Source organism: Fukomys damarensis, unplaced genomic scaffold (genome assembly GCF_012274545.1).
Source record: "Fukomys damarensis isolate Sample0158 unplaced genomic scaffold, DMR_v1.0_HiC HiC_scaffold_37, whole genome shotgun sequence".
Taxonomy (NCBI): Eukaryota; Metazoa; Chordata; class Mammalia; order Rodentia; family Bathyergidae; genus Fukomys; species Fukomys damarensis.
This window is the reverse complement of record NW_022900949.1, coordinates 30,689,846-30,710,740: the sequence shown is the minus strand read 5'-3', so window position 1 is coordinate 30,710,740 and position 20,895 is coordinate 30,689,846. Positions and strand designations below refer to the sequence as shown.

At 46.9% G+C, this 20,895-nt stretch overlaps 1 protein-coding gene, 1 long non-coding RNA gene and 1 pseudogene across 3 annotated transcripts; all 3 read left to right on the top strand.

Moving 5' to 3' along the window:
- The first annotated feature begins 714 nt into the window (after window positions 1-714).
- Window positions 715-1,874, top strand: LOC104871870 (annotated as a pseudogene).
- Window positions 1,875-7,457: 5,583 nt separating this feature from the next.
- LOC104871872 lies at window positions 7,458-11,671 on the top strand. Of its 2 annotated transcripts, XR_782985.3 has the most exons (3): window positions 7,458-8,444; window positions 8,733-9,396; window positions 11,620-11,671. XR_782985.3 is itself a non-coding variant. In XM_010637983.2 (2 exons), the coding sequence occupies exons 1-2, from the start codon at window positions 8,232-8,234 to the stop codon at window positions 9,144-9,146; spliced, it is 627 nt and encodes a 208-aa protein (XP_010636285.1). In that variant the 5' UTR covers window positions 7,458-8,231; the 3' UTR covers window positions 9,147-9,669. The 2 variants fall into 2 exon arrangements, 1 of the variants encoding a protein (XP_010636285.1); XM_010637983.2 differs by lacking the exon at window positions 11,620-11,671 and having other exon boundaries at window positions 8,733-9,669.
- Window positions 11,672-17,002: 5,331 nt separating this feature from the next.
- On the top strand, window positions 17,003-18,815 carry LOC117284448. Its single transcript, XR_004515536.1, has 3 exons — window positions 17,003-17,178; window positions 17,841-17,965; window positions 18,782-18,815. It is a non-coding gene; the product is annotated as an uncharacterized LOC117284448 (long non-coding RNA).
- Window positions 18,816-20,895: the final 2,080 nt, after the last annotated feature.

Below are 20,895 nucleotides of genomic sequence, written 5' to 3'. Positions count from 1 at the left end.
TTCTGCTCTGCTGGGACCCTCTGCCATACTGTCCTGCCTTGGAGCCAGTCAATTATGGTCTGAAAGCCCTACAAACTGTGAGCCAATTAAACCTTCCCTCCTTTAGCTTGCAGTGGTAGGTTTTTTGTCTCAGTAACAAGAAAAGCAACTAAGACAATGCCCCATTATCCAATTGCCTTCCACACACTTGAGACTTTTGGGGGACATTTTATATCTAAACAATAACAAATCGACTTGTGCAAAATATCTAGAATGGCAAATTCAGAAAGACAATGTAGATTAAAAGTTACCAGTAGCTGGGAGGAGGGGGTAATGGAGGTTTCTTGAAAGGGTTCAGAATTTCTTTTCACCATATTGGGAAAGTTTTGGAACTTAGTAATGGTTATGGAATATTTTAAGCATGATTAATGAAACTAAATTATACACTTAAAAACATTTTCCAGTCATGCCTGTAATCCCAATTATTTGAGAGGCTGAGGCAAGAGGATTGCAAGTTCGAGGGCAGCCTGGGCAAATTAGCAACACTGTGTCTCAAAATTATTTTTTTTTCTTTTTTTTTTTTTGATACCGGGGATTGAATTCAGGTCCTTGCTCTTGAAAGGCAGTCCACCGAACCACTGAGCTAAATCCCCAGCCCCTCAAATATTTTTTTAAAAAGGGCTGGTGGGTGGATTGCTGGGGCTGGTGGCCGCCTGCGCCCTCCCTCCGGGCGCCATGCCAGCCACCACCCAGCGGGAGTTTGAGGAGGTGGATACATGGTGTCCCTGGCAGCCGCCATACCTGAAAATTCGGAATCAGTCCCATGACTGACTACCCTCACAGAGTGGCCAAGTTTCTGGAAAACGGAAATTGAAACAGTTACAGAGATGCGAGCCCATATGACCACAGCCGTGTTAAATTGCAAAATACTGAACATGATTGCATTAGTGCCAGCTTCGTTCACATGGAAGAGGCACAAAGGAATTATGTGCTAACACAGGGTCCACTTCCTAATACCTGCTGCCATTTCTGGCCCATGGTCTGGCAGCAGAAGTCCAGAGCAGTTGTCCTGCTCAACCGAGTCATGGAGAAAGAATCGGTTAATGTACACAGTGCTGGCTGACACATGACCAGGAGGTGGCTTTTAAAGAAACAGGATTCAGAGTGAAGCTCTTTATCCAAAGACGTGAAGTCATATTGTACAGTACACGAACTACAATTAGAAACTATCAATAGTGGTGAAACCAGAACAATATCTCACTTTCATTATACTACCTGGCCAGATTTTGGAGTCCCTGAATGACAAGCTCCATTTCTCAATTTCTTGTCTAAAGTGAGAGAGTCTGGCTCCTGGGACCCTGACCATGGCCTGCGGTCGTCCACTGTAGCACAGGCATTGGGTGCTCTGGCAGCTTCTCTCTGGTAGACACCTGTCTTGTTCTGATGGAAAAAGGAGATGATATTAACATTAAACAAATATTACTGAATATGCGAAAATACCGAATGGGACTTATTCAGACTCCATATCAGCTCCGATTGTCTTATGTGGCCATAGCAGAAGGAGCAAAATGTATAAAGTGCGATTCAAACTTGCAGAGACGGTGGAAAGAGCTTTCTAAGGAAGACTCGTCTCTTTTGGATCATTTGCCCAACAGGCACGACTGAGAAGTACGCTGGGAACAGAATAGGTCCTGAGGAAGAGAGCTGCCTGCTGAGCGGTGCACAGCACTGTCCTTCAGGACGCAGGACCCCGTGGAGGAGAGCAGCGAGAGTGTTGTACAGAAACGCATTCGAGAGGACAGGAAGGCCGCCAGGGCACAGAAGGTGCCACAGATGAAACAGAGGCTACATGAGACTGAACGAAAAAGAAAAGGCCAAGAGTGACAGACACCTAAACATTCACGACTTGTGAATCTTCTGCAGCTATAAATTTTGAACATTGATGTCCAGAGCAAGATCAAAGCCCACTCCGGAGCTGAAGGGAGGCTCCCTAGCCCTCGCTCGCCTCACGGTTGTCTGTTTACAGAGTAAACTTCTCATCAGGGACGAGGAGCGTCCACCAGCAGAAGACTTGCAGAACCTTGACTTTGCTGCACTGTTACACATTTTTTGATGCGTGTGTGACGTACAGAAAGATGTTAAAGAAATATGTGAGGAGAGACTACTTTGTATTGTACTCCCATTCGTACTGTATTTTTATACTTTCTGGCAGCATTAAGTATTTTTATTAAATAGAAAAAAAGGGCTGGTGGATGCAGCCCAGTGCAAAACTCTAGGTGCAATCCTCTACTGCCAGAAGAAAACGATTGAAATGAGTCTGGGGTATAGCTCTGTGGTAGAGCTCTTGTCTAGCAATTATGAGAAGCTGGGTTCAGTCCCTAGAACCACGAGAAACAAACGAAGTTAAAGTGGCATATTTTATGTCACATGTTTCACTGAAGTTTTTTGAAAGAAGAGACCTTAGGAAGGCTGGATGAGAATTCTTAGCGCTTGTAATATAGTGCTGATGCCCTGAATCCCCCAAACATGGGACCAGGCCTGCTGAAACTGCCATATCATTAATTCAGAGCAAGGACGAGCATATAGGAGAACAAAAGAAAGACATGGTTGCTTGTAACCCTTTCTCCTTTCGTCTTGGAAGGGAAACTACCACACTGTAATTATTGTGAAATGTAATGAAAGGGTCTGAGGAGGTGACAGTGGGGCAGGGTTCCCCGTTGTTAATGTTACTGGCCATTTATCTCTGGTTAGAAATGATAGCTGCACGCAGTTTCCACATCTAAGGGCGTGACTACTCCGATGGCCAAGTTCTTTGGGCAGAAAGGAATTCATCACATTACAACTGGAGTCCACATACTCTGAGAACTATTCCTGTTGAATATCTGAAGTCATCAGTACGATCTTCTGACACAATTGTGACTGATACAGCCATTCCGATCCTAGGTCCCAGTGGCTCTCCTCATAATAACCCCAAACCAGAAACGACCACATATCCATCAACTAATGAGTGGAGAAATAAAACGTGGCACAGTTATTATAATGAAATATTATTGACCAATAAAAAGGAATGAAGCAGGATACATGCTACCACATTTGTGAACTTTGAAAACAGTATGTTAAATGAAGGAAGCCAGGCACAAAGACCACGTCATGTATGACATCACTTATGTGAAATGTCCAGAATAGGCAAATTTATGCCAGCAAAAAAGTAGATGAGTGGTTGTGCAGCAGTAGGGGGAGGAGGAAATGAAGGGTGACTTCTAATGGATGGGGAGTTTCTTTTTGGTGTTATGAAAATAGAGCGCCACGATCTCCTTGCCGTTCTAGGAGTATGCTAGAAACCGCTGACTTGTATGATTACGTGGGTGGGCTGTAGGCAGCGAGAACCCTCTCATCAGGCTGTTACCACACAGAGAGCGAACTGAAGAGGTCGGTAGCTGACTGGACGTGAGCACTAGGGAAAGTGCACCTGGGGCTTCCCAGCTCTGTTCTGCTGTGTGTGTCATTCCTTGCAGATTGTCGTGTTCTAGTTTTTTTTTAAGCGGCAATTGGGACTACAGTCCTAAGATGAAGACACGTGTACTGAATTAAACAAAACGCAAAATTCTAGATTACAAAAACCTGCCTGTGTTTTACAACCAATGATGAGTAGTTTCAATTGCATTTGACAGATCATTTGTTTAGGGAGATGTCGAGAGAAAATTACTCTTCTTGGGTTACATTAGGAATCTCTTTAACCCACTTTATTGAGCTGTAATTCACATATACATTTCACCCATTGAAGGTATACAAAAGTTTTTAACATGTTCATAAATTGTGCAGCCATCACCACAACCAATTGTAGAATATTTTATCCACCCCCAAAAGAAACTCTAGATCCTTCAGCATTCCCCCACCACAACCCAGCCCCAGGCAACCACTAATCTTTCTGTTTGTTACAGATTTGCCTACTCTGGACATTTCATGTAAGTGGAATCACATACAAGTGGTCTTCTGTCACCAGCTTCTTTCCCTAGCATAATGTTTTCAGGGTTTACCCATTGTATCAGTACTTTGTTCCTTTGGATGATGAGTAGTATTCCATTGCATGGATAGACCACATCTCATTTACCCGTGCTCCAGTTGATGGACAGTTGGGCTGTTTCCACTTCTGAGCTATCCTGAGTAATGCTGGGCTGAACATTTGTGTTGGTGTGGACACATGTTCTCACTTTTCTCGGTTTATACTTGGGAATTGGATTGCTGGGTCACATGGCAGCTTCCTTTTGAGAGATGGCCAGGTTTTTCCAAAGTAGCTGCACATGGCAGCCTCTCACCAGCCGTGCATGAGGGCATCCACTGCTCCCCACTTTTGCGTTATCACCATCCCGGGGAGGGGGGATCTGATATCTCCAGGTGGTTTGGGTTGACATTTCCTAATGGCTAATAATGCTGACCCCGTTGTGTGCAGTTTATTTTTGAACCGAATTTCTCTCTCCCCTTTAACTCTCCTGCCCCTGCCTCATTAGGCCCTCATCATCTCTTTTGTTTTTGCTGCCTCCTAATTGGCTTTCCACCCTCCACTTTACTGCTGTAACACCTTGATGGGCTCCCTACTGCCCAAAGGACAGAGTGCCTACTTTGTGTGTGTGTGTGTGTGGTGTGTGTGTGTGTGTGTGTGTGTGTGTGTGTGTGCTGGGGATTGTACCCAGGACCTTCACACTGAGCCACATTCCAGCCCTTGTTTTGTTTTTAATTTTGAGATAGGGTCTTGCTAAGTTGCTAAAGTCCCAAGGCTGGGCTCAAATTTGCAATCATCCTGCCTCAGCCTTCTAGAGTGCTGGGATTTTGGACTATTTCAAGACCCAGTGTGAGTTCCCATAAGTAGAGTTGCATTGGAATGCAGGCATGTTTCATTTTACACATTGTCTACGGCCGCTTTTGTGCTACAAGAGCAAGGTTGAGTATTTGCAACACAGAGGGCATACACAGCCCTCAAAGCACACAGTACTTACTGTCTGGTACTTCATAAGAAAAGTTATCAAACCCTGGTCTCTGTCGGTCAGGCCCAACCTAGTGGATGTTCTCCAGCAGCCCTGCTACAGCTCTGTTGTGACTCTCTTCAGTCTTCTACTGCAGAAGTTATTAAATGCAGCAATGATTTGTCTTTTTCCCCCTCAGATCCTGTGCTTTAAAGACTGAATCTTACTCATCCTTGTAGCCTTAGGACATAGTCCAGGGTCTCACAGAAAATGTCTTCAATAAATACCTGTGTCACTGAGCTGAATTAAATATCGCCTGCATATTGAACATTAGCTCAGGAAACACTAGAACATTGCAAGATCAATACGATTCCTAAGATGGCAGTACCACTGCTGGCAAAATTCCAGATCTATTGCTTCTGGCTTTTTGCTTGTTTTGTTTTATAAGAGAGGGTCTTGCTGTAGACCCAGACTCGGGCTTGCCTTGAGCTCTCTATGTAGTCTAGGCTGGTTAACGTGTGCCACCACACCTGACATGCTGCTTCTAGCTTTAAAAGATGCTACCCTCCAGCATCATTTGTTTGATTTGAACCTCTCCTCTCTCAAGAAATGCCAAGTGGCACATTTTCTAGAGTTGAGTTAAAACCCCTGCATTTGGGGGATGATATTGGAGATGCCAGGGCACCCATGCAGGGACTGCCTGCAGCCCAGCTGCACAGGACCGGGCCTGAGGAGGGGACATGGAGTCTTTGCTTTGTCGTTCTCTTTGCCTGATGCACTCTGTTTTGCCTGACTAGCTCTGTCTCTGAGACCTCGCTAACACGCCCCCTTCTCCAGGAAGCCTTCCTGGGTTCTCTGGTCTGTTTGCAGCTCAGCACCCTGCGCTTCCCTACCCACCAGGCCCTATCACCTTTGATTGACATAGCTGTCTCCACTCTGTCTCCCCTCCAGACCCTAGACTTTGGGGAGCCTGGAAACAGCTTGTCATGTGGGGTTTCCTGCCGCTGTGTAAAACCAGCAAGTTTGGAGGAGGAGGACGACAGAGGGATGGAGCCAGGATCCCTGTCCTTGTGTTGTGTCCTTCAAGGACACCCGCTCTCTTCCACTCCGGTGAGTCAGCCCAAGAATTTGTGCAGGCTTTTAGCATCGATCTAAATCACCAGTTTTCACCCATGGCCCAGACAGCCCCAGGAGCCTTCTGGCCCAGGCTTGGAGTCAGCAGTGCTGAGATCAGAGCCGGGACAGCTGGGCACCCGTGAGGTTCCTGCTACACACAAGATACAGCAACGGCCCTTCTTCCACTGCCCATGACCCCTGTGTGTACGGCACTGCTGCACAGAGCAGACAGGCGTGGCTGAAGAAACAGACGTGGCTCACAGCGGCCGTCCTTGAGATGCAGGAAAGAGGTGACAGGAAGATTTTTTTTTCTGCACATCCTATGAAAATGTTGGGATTTTTTTCCCTCTAGAGATATAGCATCTATTTAAATATAATTGAGATAATATAATTGAGTTCTTCAGAAAGGACACAAAGAGGTCAGCGCTGCTTATTGGCCTGGCTGACGTCCTGCTTCCTGCTGCCATTTCATCTGAGCTCATTTCAGCAGGTCAGCTGCCTGGCCAAGACAGGCTTAGCATTTGGGTTTGAGGGAATGGGATATAAAGCAGGACTTAGGGCTCTGGTTTTTCATTTTCTCTTAGCTCCTCTGCCCAATGAATGGCTGACCCTATGATTTTACCTCCAGAGTCTCACTTCCTGCTCACCATCATCTCTGCACCCAGCTACCCACCCAAGCCCACACCATCCCATGCCAGGGTCACTATCTCCTGAGCCCACCCTCGCGGTCTCCACCCACTATGGAACCTGGCACCCAGAATGCTCTTAACAGACGCAAATTTGCTTGAACTCTTTGTTGGCCCCCTAGTACCTATAACAGAACCCTAATGTGACCTGCAGCATTGTCCCCAACAGCATCCCCAAGCTCAGCCCCTCCCGTTTCCTCCAGGCTCCCTCCCCACACACCAGTGGATTTGAATTGGCTCCTTCACCGCATGCTTCTGTTTTCACTCAGGGCCGGCACCCTGTAGAGATGGAGAGATGGAGAGACGGAGAGACGGAGAGACGGAGAGACGGAGAGATGCAGAGCTTCATTGCTTCACCGAGATTACCTGCTTTTCCGTCTCCTCAGTTTCTCCCCAAATGCCACCCATCTGGCCCTCATGACAGTTCCAAGCAGAAACACTGATTTCATTTCCCTGCCTAAGCCTCCCCTACTCAGTGATCACTTCTGTCTAAACCTAATGAATCGCTTGGTTGGGTCTTTAAAAACAAAATCAGTGAAGTTCAGAAGTCACCAAATTGAGGGATATCATTTGATAATGGTTAAAGGGGCCCAGGAACCAAGCATGGTAGCACATGCCTGTCATCCCAACTAGGCTGAGGCGGGAGAATTGCAAGTTCAAGGCCAGTCTGAGCAATTTAGTGATAAGTGTTCCAGATAAGAAAATAAAAGGGGTAGGGGATGTAGCTCAGCATTCCCTGGGCTCGATCTCCAGTGCCAGGAGCAGGGGGTGCTTGGTGAAGTGCTGAAATGTACTTTAGGAGCACCGCCCAGCCTGACCGCCGCTCCCCGAGGACATGGCTACGACCTCTCTCTTGAGGTTCCAGAAGGGCAGGGGAAAGGTGTGCTCCAGAGTCACCTACTCATGCTGGTAAAGGGCCTTGGTGATTAGAAGTATGTAGGGAAAGGAAACTAGTAATGCCAGTTAATTAGTTCCCAGGGCCTCTCAGCCACTGCCTGCCTTCTCTGATCAGCTTATTCTGTTAGCTGGAAATGTGCTTTTGAAGTGTTTGTTCCATAATCCAACTATCACAGGAGCTCTTGCCCACGGATAGGTGCATCGTCCCTTTCACTGGGCCCTGAGGAGCAGCAGCAAGGAGCAGGGCTGCCTTAGTGTACTATTAGGGGATAGGAGATTTTTCTGAGCTGGGCCAAATTACTTTGGTTGCTAAGTAACAATTGGCTTTTAGTGGAAAACTTGGCCGAGGCAAGGATTGTGCAATTGAATCCCTGCCCCAGCGACCTCAAGGTATTTCCATCTAGGAGGCTGCTGCCCGTTGCCGAGGCGTCACGTGTGAAGATCACATCTGTCACGAGTGCTGGGGGCGAGGCAGGGATATCAGCAGATTGTCCCTTGTGCCAGAGAAGGGCAGGGCCTGACTTGCCCTCTGAACCCCGGGACAGAGCCGATTCCTGGGTGTCCCCCTCCTTGAGCTCTTATGACTCCCTGAATGGTGACCGCCAGGGTTCAAAGGACCAGGAAGGTGAGAGGTGGCTGGCGAGGCTGCTCTGCAGTCGTTCTGAGGATTGCTCAAGCAAGCGCGGGACCCTTGGCCTACTTCCGACCGGCTGCTGAGCGTTGGGCGAGTGGTTCGTGGAGCGGTAGGCTGACTGGCCGGTCTGATAAGCACTTTCTGCAGGCAGCCCAAGCAGGTGGAGTCAGGGTGAGTCCACCTCGGGAGACTCAGATGAGGTCGACTTGGACTAAGCAGGGCTATAGCGAAGGTGCCTCTTGCCAAGGTTCTCAAAGCCCCGCCCAACAACTAGGTCTGTCTGTTTTTATTGAAAGGAGAAGTTAAAAAAGGAAGGGAGGGAGGGCTCTTATTTTTCCCCCCCGTGCAGGATTTTAATAGTTGCCCAATGATAAAGGACTTCAAATTCAAATCTAGAAAAGTTAGTTATTAAATAAGGATTCTGAAAATTGTCCCATGCTACTTTTTGAATTTCCACAGCCCTCCGATTTGTGTCATTTGAACGTCCTGCGTAAAGGAGAAGGAAGTGTGACTTCAGAATTCACTGATACAGGGACTGCAGCTGGGGCCTTGCGGACCTGGTATTGTGAGATAAGAGGACAGTCAAGACCGCCCCTCACCCTGCCCTGTGAACCTGCGAGTCTCCGCTGCCTCCCTCCTGTGACCAGGACAGGGGAGCGGGTCTTCCCAGGTGGCGTCCTTTCCCAGCCACCCTCCTGCCCCTCCGCCCTCTTCCCTTCCTCCTCCGCCCCTCCCCGCCCTGGGACACGCCTCCAGCCCCCGTGGTCACCCTTGTCCCCACTTCCTGCCTGGCTGGCACTTCGATCCCACACCCCACAGACACATACGGTCATGTCAGAGTCCAGATTCCTCAGGTGTCCGGTTCCAGTCTGACTCGGACCTGTGTGCCCACTTCTGGGCGCCCTCTGACACGCGCTCCACAAGGCTCTCTGCTCCTCACCGCCCCACCCCTGAGGCCTAGTCCGAGACTGCCTCTTCCCTGCCATGTGCCCCGCTTGGAACCTCTGCCCGTCTACTGCTCACCTCTGCTTTTATTTATGTTACTTGTGCACCAGGCACACCTCTCCTTAAGAACAGGGACAAGAGCTCATGCATGTTTCTATCTCCACTGAATTTAGCCCAGGTAGGAAATGTGTGTGTGTACAATTTCAATAAGTGAATTAATTTTTTTTTCTTTTTTGGTGATTGTGGTGCTGGGATTTGAAACTGGTGCCTTGAACATGCTATACATATGTACTCTTACCACTGAACTACACCCCCAGCCTTGAGTATCATTTTGAAGAACTTCTCTTGGCTCTTTTTCCCTCCTTTCAATTGTTCACCCCCAAATAAACAAGAGAAGCTAATCTCTATAAAACAGGGGAAGTAGAGAAAGGACTACTTTCTGAAATGTATACCAGGCTCTGAATTTTCATTTGATACTGGGACTCATTGTTGGCCTATAATGAATTACATTTTTAGTATTTTAAAATCTTTTTATTAGAAAATCATGACGCTGCCAGGTGTGGTGGTGCACACCTGTAATCCCAGCACTCGGGAGGCTGAGGCAGGAGGATTGCTGTGAATTCGAGACCAGCCTGGGCTACATAGTGAGTTCCAGGTCAGTCTCAACTACGTAGTGACACCCTGTCTCAAAAAACCAAAACAAAACAAAAAGAAAGTCATGATGCTATATTATGAAAAGGTCACAAGGGAACGCAAATCCCTGTCACCCTAGGCCTCTCTGCCTGGTAGTGGAAAGGAACCCTGAGGTGCCACCCAGTGCTATGGAGAGCAGGAGGCACAGGGAAAGTGCCAGGCTCCCAGTACACCTTGCCTTTTCTTTTTTCCTGAGGGTGCTGTAAGACCCACAAGATCTTTGTCTGCAAAGCTTATCATGTTGCATAGCTAATGAGCCTTTCATTGGTGCCACTGTACCATGTCGTGACAGCTTCTAAACATATTCCCCAGCAACTTTTTACCCCAGAAATAGCACAGTCAGAGGTCACCTTAACTCTGCTGTCACTGACCAAGCAAACCTGGCTGTGGAAGGGCTTGGCACCTAACCTTACTTACGAGCTAACGGATTTTTTGCAAGTTTCGTGGCTACTAGCAGAAGACATAGGACCCCTGGATAAGAGACAGAGGCTTTTACTACTCGGGAGTAGATGTCAGTATATCCCCAAACCCCAGTTCCCAAAGTGAGCTGTGACAAGGGCCTAGGGAGGTTCTGGGAACTTGAAGTGGGTTATGTGACAGAAGAGGAAACTGGAGATCTGGGAACCTAAGTGTTTTATGCTAGGCAGTAAGTGACCTTTCCCTCTGCTGTAGTCAGACACTGCTCTGGGGCAGCAGGGGCTCTGGGTGCAAACGTGCCTCTGCTCTGGAGGGCTCTCTCTCTCTCCATCGTAAAAGGCTGCTCACTGTGCAGACATTTTTGAAAACAGAATCCAGAGCAAAGGCAGACAGCACCTCTCTTCTGAAAGCCCCTTGGACAGGTGTCTCCCCAAAGCAGCATTCCACTTTTATAGGTACTTTGGGTTAATCGACAAGGATCAGAACCAACAAATGGCAACAAGTTCAAATAAATATTTGTTAAATGCTTTAGTTGAGTCAGAAAAGAAATTAATAAACAAACCAAAAGAGAAGAGGTAACAGATAAAACAAGGGCAAAATTATTCTGCCACATAGAGGCAAGCAAGGCCAGATTGCCCAGGGAAGAAATGCTGACTGTCCTGGAGGGCTGAGAAGCCACTGGAGGGCTTAAAGCTGGAGAACAAGATAAAAATGGAAACGCCCTTCTCAAAGGGACGCCTTGTCCTCATGTCCATTCATGCAAGTAATGCAACGGTCACCCGAAGTTGGTTAAAAATTTAGTTTGTGGGCTGGGGATTTAGCTCAGTGGTTCTGCCACCTGCCTCACAAGTGTAAGGACCCAAGTTCAATCACTGGTACCAAACCAAACCAAACCAAACAAAACAAAACTTAGTTTGCTTTTTTTCTTTTTTGAGGCAAAGTCTCATTATGTATTCCAGGCTGGGCTTGAACTTACTACGTAGCCCGGGACAATCCTCTTGCCTCAGACTCCTGAGTCCTGGGTTTATATGTGTGTCGCCATGTCTGGCTAGAAACTTAGTTTTTTGAGTTAGTACTCATGGAAAGAAAGAAAGCTGAGACTACCTATGTCTGAAAGCAGATGGTGCTGCCTACCTTGACCTAATGGGCTTTCAGAAATCAACTGTGGAATAGAAAGAGTTAATCTGACTTCAAATTCTCAACTTCTGGAGCAGGGGACTCTTTGTAGCTTACCCTGCCTGTGTTACAGAGGGTGCTGGGCCCTAGGGAATGGCACTTTGCTTAATTACAGGGCAGCTGATCTCGAATGTGTGCGACAGTGTGGTTCCCATCTCAACCTGTGCAGCTGCTCCCCTTGTAGGTAACCTCTCTCTCCGTCTGTGAGCCGGGATGACAACAGGGTGCATTTCATGGGCTTGTGATGAGGTCCCAGGGGCCAGGGAAGAAGAGCTCAGCACAGCGCCTGGCCCAAAGGAAAGATTCAAGTCACACTGTCAAGAGACGGCTTGACCCCAGGAACAAGGCGGAGGACTGAGAGATGGAAATACAACACAGAGATGCTGAAGCCCTCAGGGGAGGGCACTGTGGCTTCAGCTAGCGTTTTTAGCAGGTTTGTCAGGGTCGGGGTTTTGTCACAGAAAATAGGAAAGAAAGAGGAGGCAATAGGGAGACAGACTTGGATGCAGACAGACCTCCTGTGAAGTCTGTCTCTGTGACTCACAGAGGTCCTGATCCTCAGTTCCTCATACAATGTACCTCTTAGGAAGTGAGGTTACCAGAGATAATATTGAGTGGCTGGCCCGTGTGTCCCAGAGGTCCCAACTCATGATAGATTGGTCTGTGTCCACAGAACAGATCAGGAGGAGTTTCTGAGGCAAAAGCTTTGGTTTGCAAGTGGGAAAACTCAAAAAGAGGATACTTGACTGGACTGAGCTTTTTCTTCCAACTCCCAGGCAATCCCTGGCCCACATCCCATGGGCCCTGTGACCTGCCTCAGGGGAGCTGGAACAGAGGCTCCCTGAGATCCTCTTCTGTGTGCAGTCAGAAGCCCAAACCTACTGTGAGTTGTGTGAGATTCCCAGCAGGCCCTGCATCAAGTAGTTTGATGACTGCTTTTGTGCTGGGCCCCAGCCAGGGAGCAGGAGGAGACAGTGTTTATTTGCTTTTTCCTTTCAGTATCTGGATTTCACAAAAGTGCATCCTTCTATGGACTTTAGGGCCTTGATGTTAGGAAATCTTTGCTTGCCCTCTGTCCTGAAAGGTGCCTGGTGCATTGTTCCTTGATATCCAGGAAAATACAATAAATAAATAAATAAAAAATAACCACTCAGATCTTATACTCTTTCCAGTGGGGGAATAACCCCAAAGCCAAAACTGTAATTAACCCAGATTTACAGAAATCATGCAAAAATTTATTTGAAAGTTGTTAAGGACTTGATCAAAAAGTTCCTACTCACCCTGAGCTTTTGTCTGATGTCTAGGCCCTGGACATACTCTGTTGTGGCTCTCAGGTCTTGAAATATTTATCAAGCTGGCAAAGGGCTTCTAGAACTCTGTTAGACCCTCCCGCAGGAGGGAGCATTCAAGTTTAGTTTCTAGGGCTCTCTCCTTCACTGTTTGAATATTTCATTTTCTTGGACGAAAAATTAAGCATCTCGTGGTAGGTGAAGTACATTTCACGTGTTTTTCTATTAAATTTGATTGTAACAGGGGAAGGTGAACAAGACAAAACCACACAGTAACTGCAAAAGGAAACACTTTAGCCGTGTAGAGGAACCCAGTATTTTTTCCGTGTTTAGAAAATTGTTTTGGTTGACAAATTCAACCAGCAAGGATCAATGAATTATCTAAAAATTGAGGTTTTGTGTGTGTGTGTCTGTTTTATTTTTTTTAAATTTAGACTCTTGGGTTAGGAATGTAGCTGAGTATTAAAGCCTAGCATGCATGAGACCCTGGGTTCAATCCAAACATTGCCAAAATTTTTTTAAAAAATGACAAATGTGGCCAGGTGTGGTGGCTCATGCCTGTAATCCCAGCACTAGGGAGGCTGAGGCAGGAGGATCCCAGGAAGTTCAAGGCCAGTCGAGACTACAGGGCAAAGACTCTGTCTCAAAAAAAAATTTTTTGTTTTAGACACAGATACTGTAACTCCTTCCTTGCTGTACTTGTGCCCCCTGCCCCTAGTGTCCCACCCACTTAATCATCTCTCATATATTCTTGCTGTACTATGGCTGTCTTTCCCCATAAGTCCCGAACTCCAGAGATCAGGTCTATCTTATTCAAGCTGTTTTGTCCAGATGAGTGAGATGGTATTTGATGGAAAAAAAGGGCAAATTTAAAGGCTCCCTGAGATCTCTCTGGGTTTTAAGTTTCAAGGATATTCTAGTGAAAGGAAATGCTAGAGATTTCTGGCTTTCTTAGTTATGTGTTGATGCATATCAAAAATTCCAAGGCTTATCTGCTTATCTCCAAGATACCAGTTTGGCTTTGCTGTTGTTTGATGTGGAGCGGGGCTAGAACACACATGCTAGGCACACGGGGCATGCTAGGCCCACAGGCACTGAGATACACCCCCAGCCTTGCTGAGTTAGTTTCTGCGGGTCAGGAATGTGGCTCAGCTGGCAGCTAGGCTGCTGGCCAGGGCTGTGGTCGTCCAAGGGTCCAGGGGTGCAGGAAGACTCTTCCCAAGTGGGGTCACGCATGAGGCTGTGGACAGTTGACCTCCGTTCTTGCTGACTGGGGGTAACAGGCCTTGATGGCTTCTCCAAGGGTGACTTCAGATGATGGGGTATCCGGGGTGCCCAAAACTAGAGAAGGAGGAGAAAGCCACGTTTTGTGGCCCACTTTTTGGACCCATCCCCCAAATGACACACCATTGCTTTAGCCTTATTTTGTTAGAAATGAGTCACTAAGTCCAAATCACACTGCAGAAATGAACTCTTCTTTTTGAAGGGAGGAGTTCTAAAGAATTTGTGGACACATTTTTTGAGCTAGCTCGTTGATCAAGACCAGGCTTGCAAAGGCTAAGGTCCCTCCCTTTAGCCACCATCTCCTGCTTTTGGATCTTTGTTCACAACATCTTCTTTCAACCTTGCCTCTTCTCTTTTCTCTGAAATCAGAAATACACAGATCCCACCACCACCCCGCATTGGAAATCAAACCCAAAAGGTCTTTGCCCCGAGCTACATCCCCCAACCTTTTAAAAAAAATTTTATTTTGAGATGTTTTATTTTGCTTAAATCATTAAATTACCCAAACTGGATTCAAACTTGTGACCCTCCTGCCTCAGCTTCACACATTTCTAGGATTTTAGGGATTCAGCACCACACCTGGCTCTGTAAACTGTTTCTATAAACTGTTTCTATAAAGGATCAGTGAGGAAATGCTTTAGCAGAGGCAAGCTGTCTGGTCTGTGGCACAAGGATTCAACTCTGCTGTTGTAGCAAAAGCAGCTTTAGATAATGATGAGTACGATTATATCCTGATAAAACTACTAATAGACACTAAAATTTTAATTTATGTAATTTTCATGTGTTGTGAAACACTTTTCTTATGATTTTTTTTCTTTACCATTTACAAATGTAAAAGTTGCTCTTCCTGGCTGACGGGCTGTACAGAAATGATGGCAGCCCTGGTGTGGTGGTGCATGCCTGACATCCCAGTACTTGGGGAGGCCGAGGCAGGAGGATTGTCTCAAATTTGAGGCCAGCCTGGGCTACATAGTGAATTCGGGGCCAGCCTGAACTACAAAGGGAGACCCTGCCTCAAACAACAACAACAACAACAACAACAACAAAACCCCCGAAACAAAACAAAACAAAAAAAAGAAAAAGAAAAAGAAAGAAAAAAATAGATGGCAAGGGGCTGGGGATTTAGCTCAGTGATGCTGCTGCCTGCCTTGTAAACTCAAGGACCTGAGTCCGATCCCTGGTGCCAAAGAAAAGAAAGATGGCAGCTAGATTTGCTGATCTCTGCTATAGAGTATTCTTTTATTTGTTTGTTTGCTTATTTATTTATTTATTTTTTGAGACAGGGTCTCACTATGTAGTTGAGACTGACCTGGAACTCACTATGTAGCCCAGGCTGGTCTCGAACTCACAGTGACCCCCCTGCCTCAGCCTCCCGAGTGCTGGGATTATAGGCCTGTGCCACCAGGCCCGGCTCTAGAGTATTCTTTTAATTTGAATGTAAAACACTGCACTGATTTAAGAACAACATGAAATTAGCTGGGAGTGGTGGCGCATGCTTGTAATCCCTTTGGGAAGGTGAGGGGAAGGATCCCAAATTCAAATTCACCCTGGGTAATCTAGTGATTTAGCCAGAGCTTGTCTGAGAAGTACATACGTACATAGGCTGGGGATGTAGCTCAGTGTAAAGGCCCTGGGCTCAATCCTCATACAGAAAAGAAGAAAAAAGAAGTAAAGAAGAGTACAGATGAATCATGGGCCTGGGGACTATTCTGCTGGTGGTGCAAGAGTGACCCAAATTAGGGCAACATAGCAACAAATGTTTCTCTTCCACAAAACTCTACCTGTGCATCCTGTGGGACGTGGGCAAACTGGGCCTCTGTTTTCTCTCAGTCTGCATGCTCCCAGTCCCTTGGCTTGGACTACCCCATCATGCTCATGGAAGAACATGGTTTGTTTTTATTTTGTTTGTTTGTTTCGACACAGGGTCTCGCTGTGCAATGTGGGCTGGCCTTGACCTTACTATGTGGTCCAGGCTGGCCTCAGACTTCTAGTGATGGTCCTTCCTCGGCCTCCAGAGTGCTGGGATTAGAGGTGTGTGCCACCATGCCTGGCTAAAAACACCTTTTAAAGCTTGGTGTGGTGGTGCGTATCTGTAATCGCAGCACTCTGGCGGGGTGAGGCAGGAGGATTGCAGGTTCCAGCCTAGCCTTGGCAATTTAGTGACTTTGTGAAACCCTGTCTCAAAATCAAAAATTTTTTTAAAAAATTGAAAATTGAAAAAAAAAGTGGCACCTTGGAACAGGGTCACATTAGCTGCCACCTTGGTAGAAACCCTCCGTGGGGTGGAGATGGCGCTCTGTGGTAAAGAGCTTCCCTTGCTTTGCTGGGTTTGATCCTCAGCACCAGGAGGAGAAAAAACAAATCAAAAACCCTCCAAGGATTTGCTTCCTTCCGCACCCTTCCTCGTGTGCCCAGCTCTCTCAGGGGCAGCGTGATGGGGTCTCTACTGCTGTCTCTGTATAGGAATATTTGCCCACGTGCCCTGCTTAACGCAAAGCTTCTTGCGATCTGGGCCCTTGTCTCACTCGGGACTCCAAGGCACACGGCAAGCGCTCAGAGTGGCGTCTTGGAACTGGAAATGGGACTGGGCGTGATTCTGGCCATTGTGTAGCAACACGTGGGGCAAGGAGAGATTGCTCGGGGGACGCTGCAGGACGCGAGCAGGTCTGGAAGGAGAGAGGCACGGCTGCAGGAGAACCGGCCTGCTCCTCAGGGTAGCTACCTGGTCTGTCTGCATCTGCAGACTCCACAGGAAGCAGGCGGAACGGAGAGGAAAGAAAGCAGGGCTTCCCTGAGCTTCCCACTCTCAGGACACCAGGACTCTGCCGCTGATGCAGGCCTCGGGAGAACAGCGCTCTGGGAACGGCCTCCTGATACTCATCGTGCCCCAGTTTCAGGGCGCGAATCCGAATCAGGCGCTGATGCGCTTGGCAGTGGGCCCCATCACGAGCCCATCTCGCAGGCTTGGGACAGATGGGCTTTGTCATTGCCCTGGGGAAGTGCTGCCATTTCTCTTCCAGGCTCAGAGCGGCTCCCCCTGCCTGTCTCGGCTGGCTGACGAGATGGCAATTTAAACTGCTCCGGTTACCAGGTTTCATTAGGTAAGGAGGACCGATTAAGCAACGTGGCCCAAATAACCTTCGTGGGACAGACACTGTTTTTCAAAGCCAGAGGAAGTCCTGCCAAATTAAAGGATGTTAGGAAGAGATACTATGAATACCGGCTTCCTTCTCTCTGGCACTGGAGAGGATTAATTACATGCTTGTGAAGTGCTTTGAAAATTTAAGCTGTTAGGAATTATTGTCCTGTGTAATAGGGGAAAAAATAGAATTCTTAGCTCATTAAAGCTGTAATGTTGTAAGCCTGAGTGCTATTTTCAGGCTATCGTCGAGGCTACATTTTTATTAAGAGAGAGAAAGAAAAGAAATGTACTTATGAACCCATAGACACATTACTGGAAAGTCAGGTTAATCAATGTTCTATTGGTTATGCTACAAATGGGGAAAAGATATTTCTTACTAACTACCAAAAGGACAGTCCCCAAGAACGAGGGGGCTTACATCTATAGGGATACTTTCAGCAGGCAGGATTTGGCTTCTTGGAATGCAATCAAGAACCAGCAGGCTGAGACTGTGCTTGTAAACCTGGAGCTCCCTAAGCTGTGACAGCCTCTGCCATCCTAATAAAACTAACCCAGGCAGACGGTCTTCTGCTTCCGCTTTGTTTGACAGATGTGCCCGGAAGTCTTTCGCTTTGATTCTAGATCTTCCGTGATACTTGAAGGAGCGCCAGACCCAGCTGTCGGTGCCAGTTTCCTATTGCTGCTTTAACAGAGGACCACAGATGGAGTGGCTTACAACACAAATGTATTATCCTGCCCTTCTGGAGGTCAGAAGCCTGAAACCCATCCTGCTGGGCTAAAGTCAGGATGTCAGCAAGTCCGGCTCCTCTGGGATGCTCCAGGAAGGAATCTGTTTCCTTGCCTTTTCAACTTTGGGGAGGCTGCCTGCATTCCTTGGTGGGGCCCCTTCCTGGAGCTCTCTCCCTCAGCTTGCCTTGTCACTTCTGTCTCACGGGCTCTCCTTCCCTGCTCCTGTGCAAAGACTCACAATGGCTCTGGGCCACCAGATGGCCTAGGGTGATCCCTTCATCAGAACTTTTTATCCAGGCCCTTTTACCATGTGAGGTAACATCTTCCTAGGTTCTGGGGATGAGGGGTAGACATTGGGGGGTAATTATCCTATCTACTCCAGTCTCCATCTTGCAATCATCTTCAGCTTTTGTTTCTGTCTCCTCAAGCCGTACCCTGTTGCAAACGTTTTACAGTTTTTTTTTTTTTAACTCCTTTCATCTTCACAGTCACTCTGGAAGAGGGGTTTGTTATTACAGATCAGGAAACTGAGGCAAAAAGATTAAACACTGCTTGCCTGGGGCCACTAATTAAATTTTCAAGCCTAGGCAGAATGGTACCTGAGCCGCACAAGATCATACAGACTTTGTCCTTGAAAATGTTTACTGTCTTTTCTATTTTTCATTATAAAAGTAACACAATGTATCCCTGGTATCCAGAGGACTTTATTTCAGGGATCACCAGCAGATATCAAAATACGTAGATGCTCTATTCTTTATGTAGACAGTGACATATATGCCTATAACCTATCTATGTATCCTGTGTGCTTTAATTAGATTTACTTATCTTTACAGTGTTGAGGATAAAAACCTAGGACCTGGGGCATGCTAGGTAAGTGCTCTACCTCTAGGCTACACCGCTAGCCCCTCATATACATATATATTTTTGTTGTTGTTGTTCATTTGTTTTGTCTTCTTTTTTGAGACAGGGATCTCACTATGTAGTCCTGTCTGGCCTTGAACTCACTACGTATCCCAGGCTGGCCTTAAACTCTCAGTGATTCTCCTGCCTCAGCCTACTTCCTCCCATACATTTTAGGTCATTTCTAGATTACTTAAAATTCTTAATGCAGCCCAAGCATGGTGGCACACACCTATGATCCCAGCACTGAGGAGGCTGAGGCCAGAGGATTGCTGTGAGTTTGAGGCCAACCTGTACTACACAGTAAGACTTTATCTCTCTACAGCACCCCCCATTCCTAATACAACATAAATGCTATATTAGTAGTTATTATACTTTTTTTTTTTTAGCCAGTTTCTCACTTTCTAGTTCAGGCTGAACTTGATTTTTAAAAAACTAAATTCTGACAATTATCAAGAAAAGATCCATATCCGTGGACATGAGCCTGTGTGTTGAGGGATGGGCCGGGATTGTATCACATACAGCAACAGACACTAACTGCATTCCAAGTGGCTTCAGACTGTTTGGAAAGTAATTGTCAGTTCTACCACAAGAACCTAAATGAAGCTGGGCTTGGTGGTCCAGGCTGGTAGTGTAGCACTCTGGGGACTGAGGCAGGACAGTCACAAACTCAAGCCCAGTCTGGGCTGCACACCTTCATGAGACCCTGTCTCAGAATAAAAAAATAAAGATAAATTAAAAATGAAAAGGGCTGGGGAAGTAGCTCTCAGTGTGAAGGTTCTGGGTTCACTCTCCAGTTCTGAGGCGGGGGGATCCCTAAGTCATTTTCTAGCTTCTTGCAAAGTGTGGTGTCCGGTTCTTGAGCTGTTTCCTGAAGAAACGTGATGACATTAAGGGAAAAGTGTCGTTAGGACTCAATGCATGTCTCAGCTGTTAGGCCCTTTGGGAACTTGGTTGCAGCTAGTTCTGATTTCATTTGTGGGTCCTTGCATTTGTGTCCAACTTCACTATATTTGAGAGGATTTGTTTTGCCACTTACCAACTCTAGACAACCAATGGCTGGCGACAGGTGTGTCTGATAAAGAAAACATTGTTTCTGCTCTGCTGTAGGCATGTACGACATGCTGCCGATCTGCTCCCTTGGCAAAGTCGATACGCATCTATCTCGGGGGGGGGCTCCTCTCAGTTTCAGGCCCAGAAGGTGTCTCTCGGTTCACAGCAGGGCCAAGCTTCTAAGGGACTGTCAAAGTCTCTAGAGCCGTCCACCTAAACCGCATACTACATGGTTGTCCAGGGTCTTCCATGGAAGGAAACAGCAGTACTTCCCAGGGCACAGACATCTACGATTGCCTGGAGACAAACAGAGCCTATCGGACATCGCTAGATGGGTTGGTGTTGTGAAGCGGTCTGCTGAAAAACCAATGCACCGACACTGAGGTGCTTGGAAATCATCAGCAGCATTCCAGTTCTGACAACGTTGTAGGGAGCTGTTTTTTAAATGATGCAGATGACAACTTACTTTGACCACACAGAGGACAGCCAGTGTGCTGTAGTAACACACTGAGTTCAAACACAAGTTGAGTCTGTGAATTAGCAGAAGTTTGACAGAGGAGAAATTGGAGAGGCAGGCGTCTCAGGATGTTGGTGATTGCAGAGACCCACACAGAAAGCTACGAAGTAGAGCCACAGTGAGACAGGAATTTAACAAAGGCACAATTTATGCTTTGGGAAATGAGGAAGAGGGGTAGGCTTGAGTTTTGGGGAGACATTTGGAAAGTTACATTGTAATGTACTAGAGGAAGGAGGTGGACTTTACAACTTTATTTTATTTTTCATTTTTTGAGACAGGGTCTCACTATGTAGTTGAGACTGACCTGGAACTCACTATATAGCCCAGGCTGGTCTCGAACTCACAGAGATCCTCCTGCCTCAGCCTCCCGAGTGCTGGGATTACAGGCATGTGCCACCACATCCAACTTTACAATTTTATTTATTTGGGATGTTCACATATAAAATTTGAATTCACATACACACACACACACACACA

Bases quoted from the DNA above. Each gene is read 5' to 3' on its own strand.
- LOC104871872 (XM_010637983.2), top strand. From the start codon at position 8,232: ATGGTGACCGCCAGGGTTCAAAGGACCAGGAAGGTGAGAGGTGGCTGG. The intron at 8,445-8,732 runs GTGAGTCCACCT...GAATTTCCACAG, and splicing joins CCCAAGCAGGTGGAGTCAGG to CCCTCCGATTTGTGTCATTT.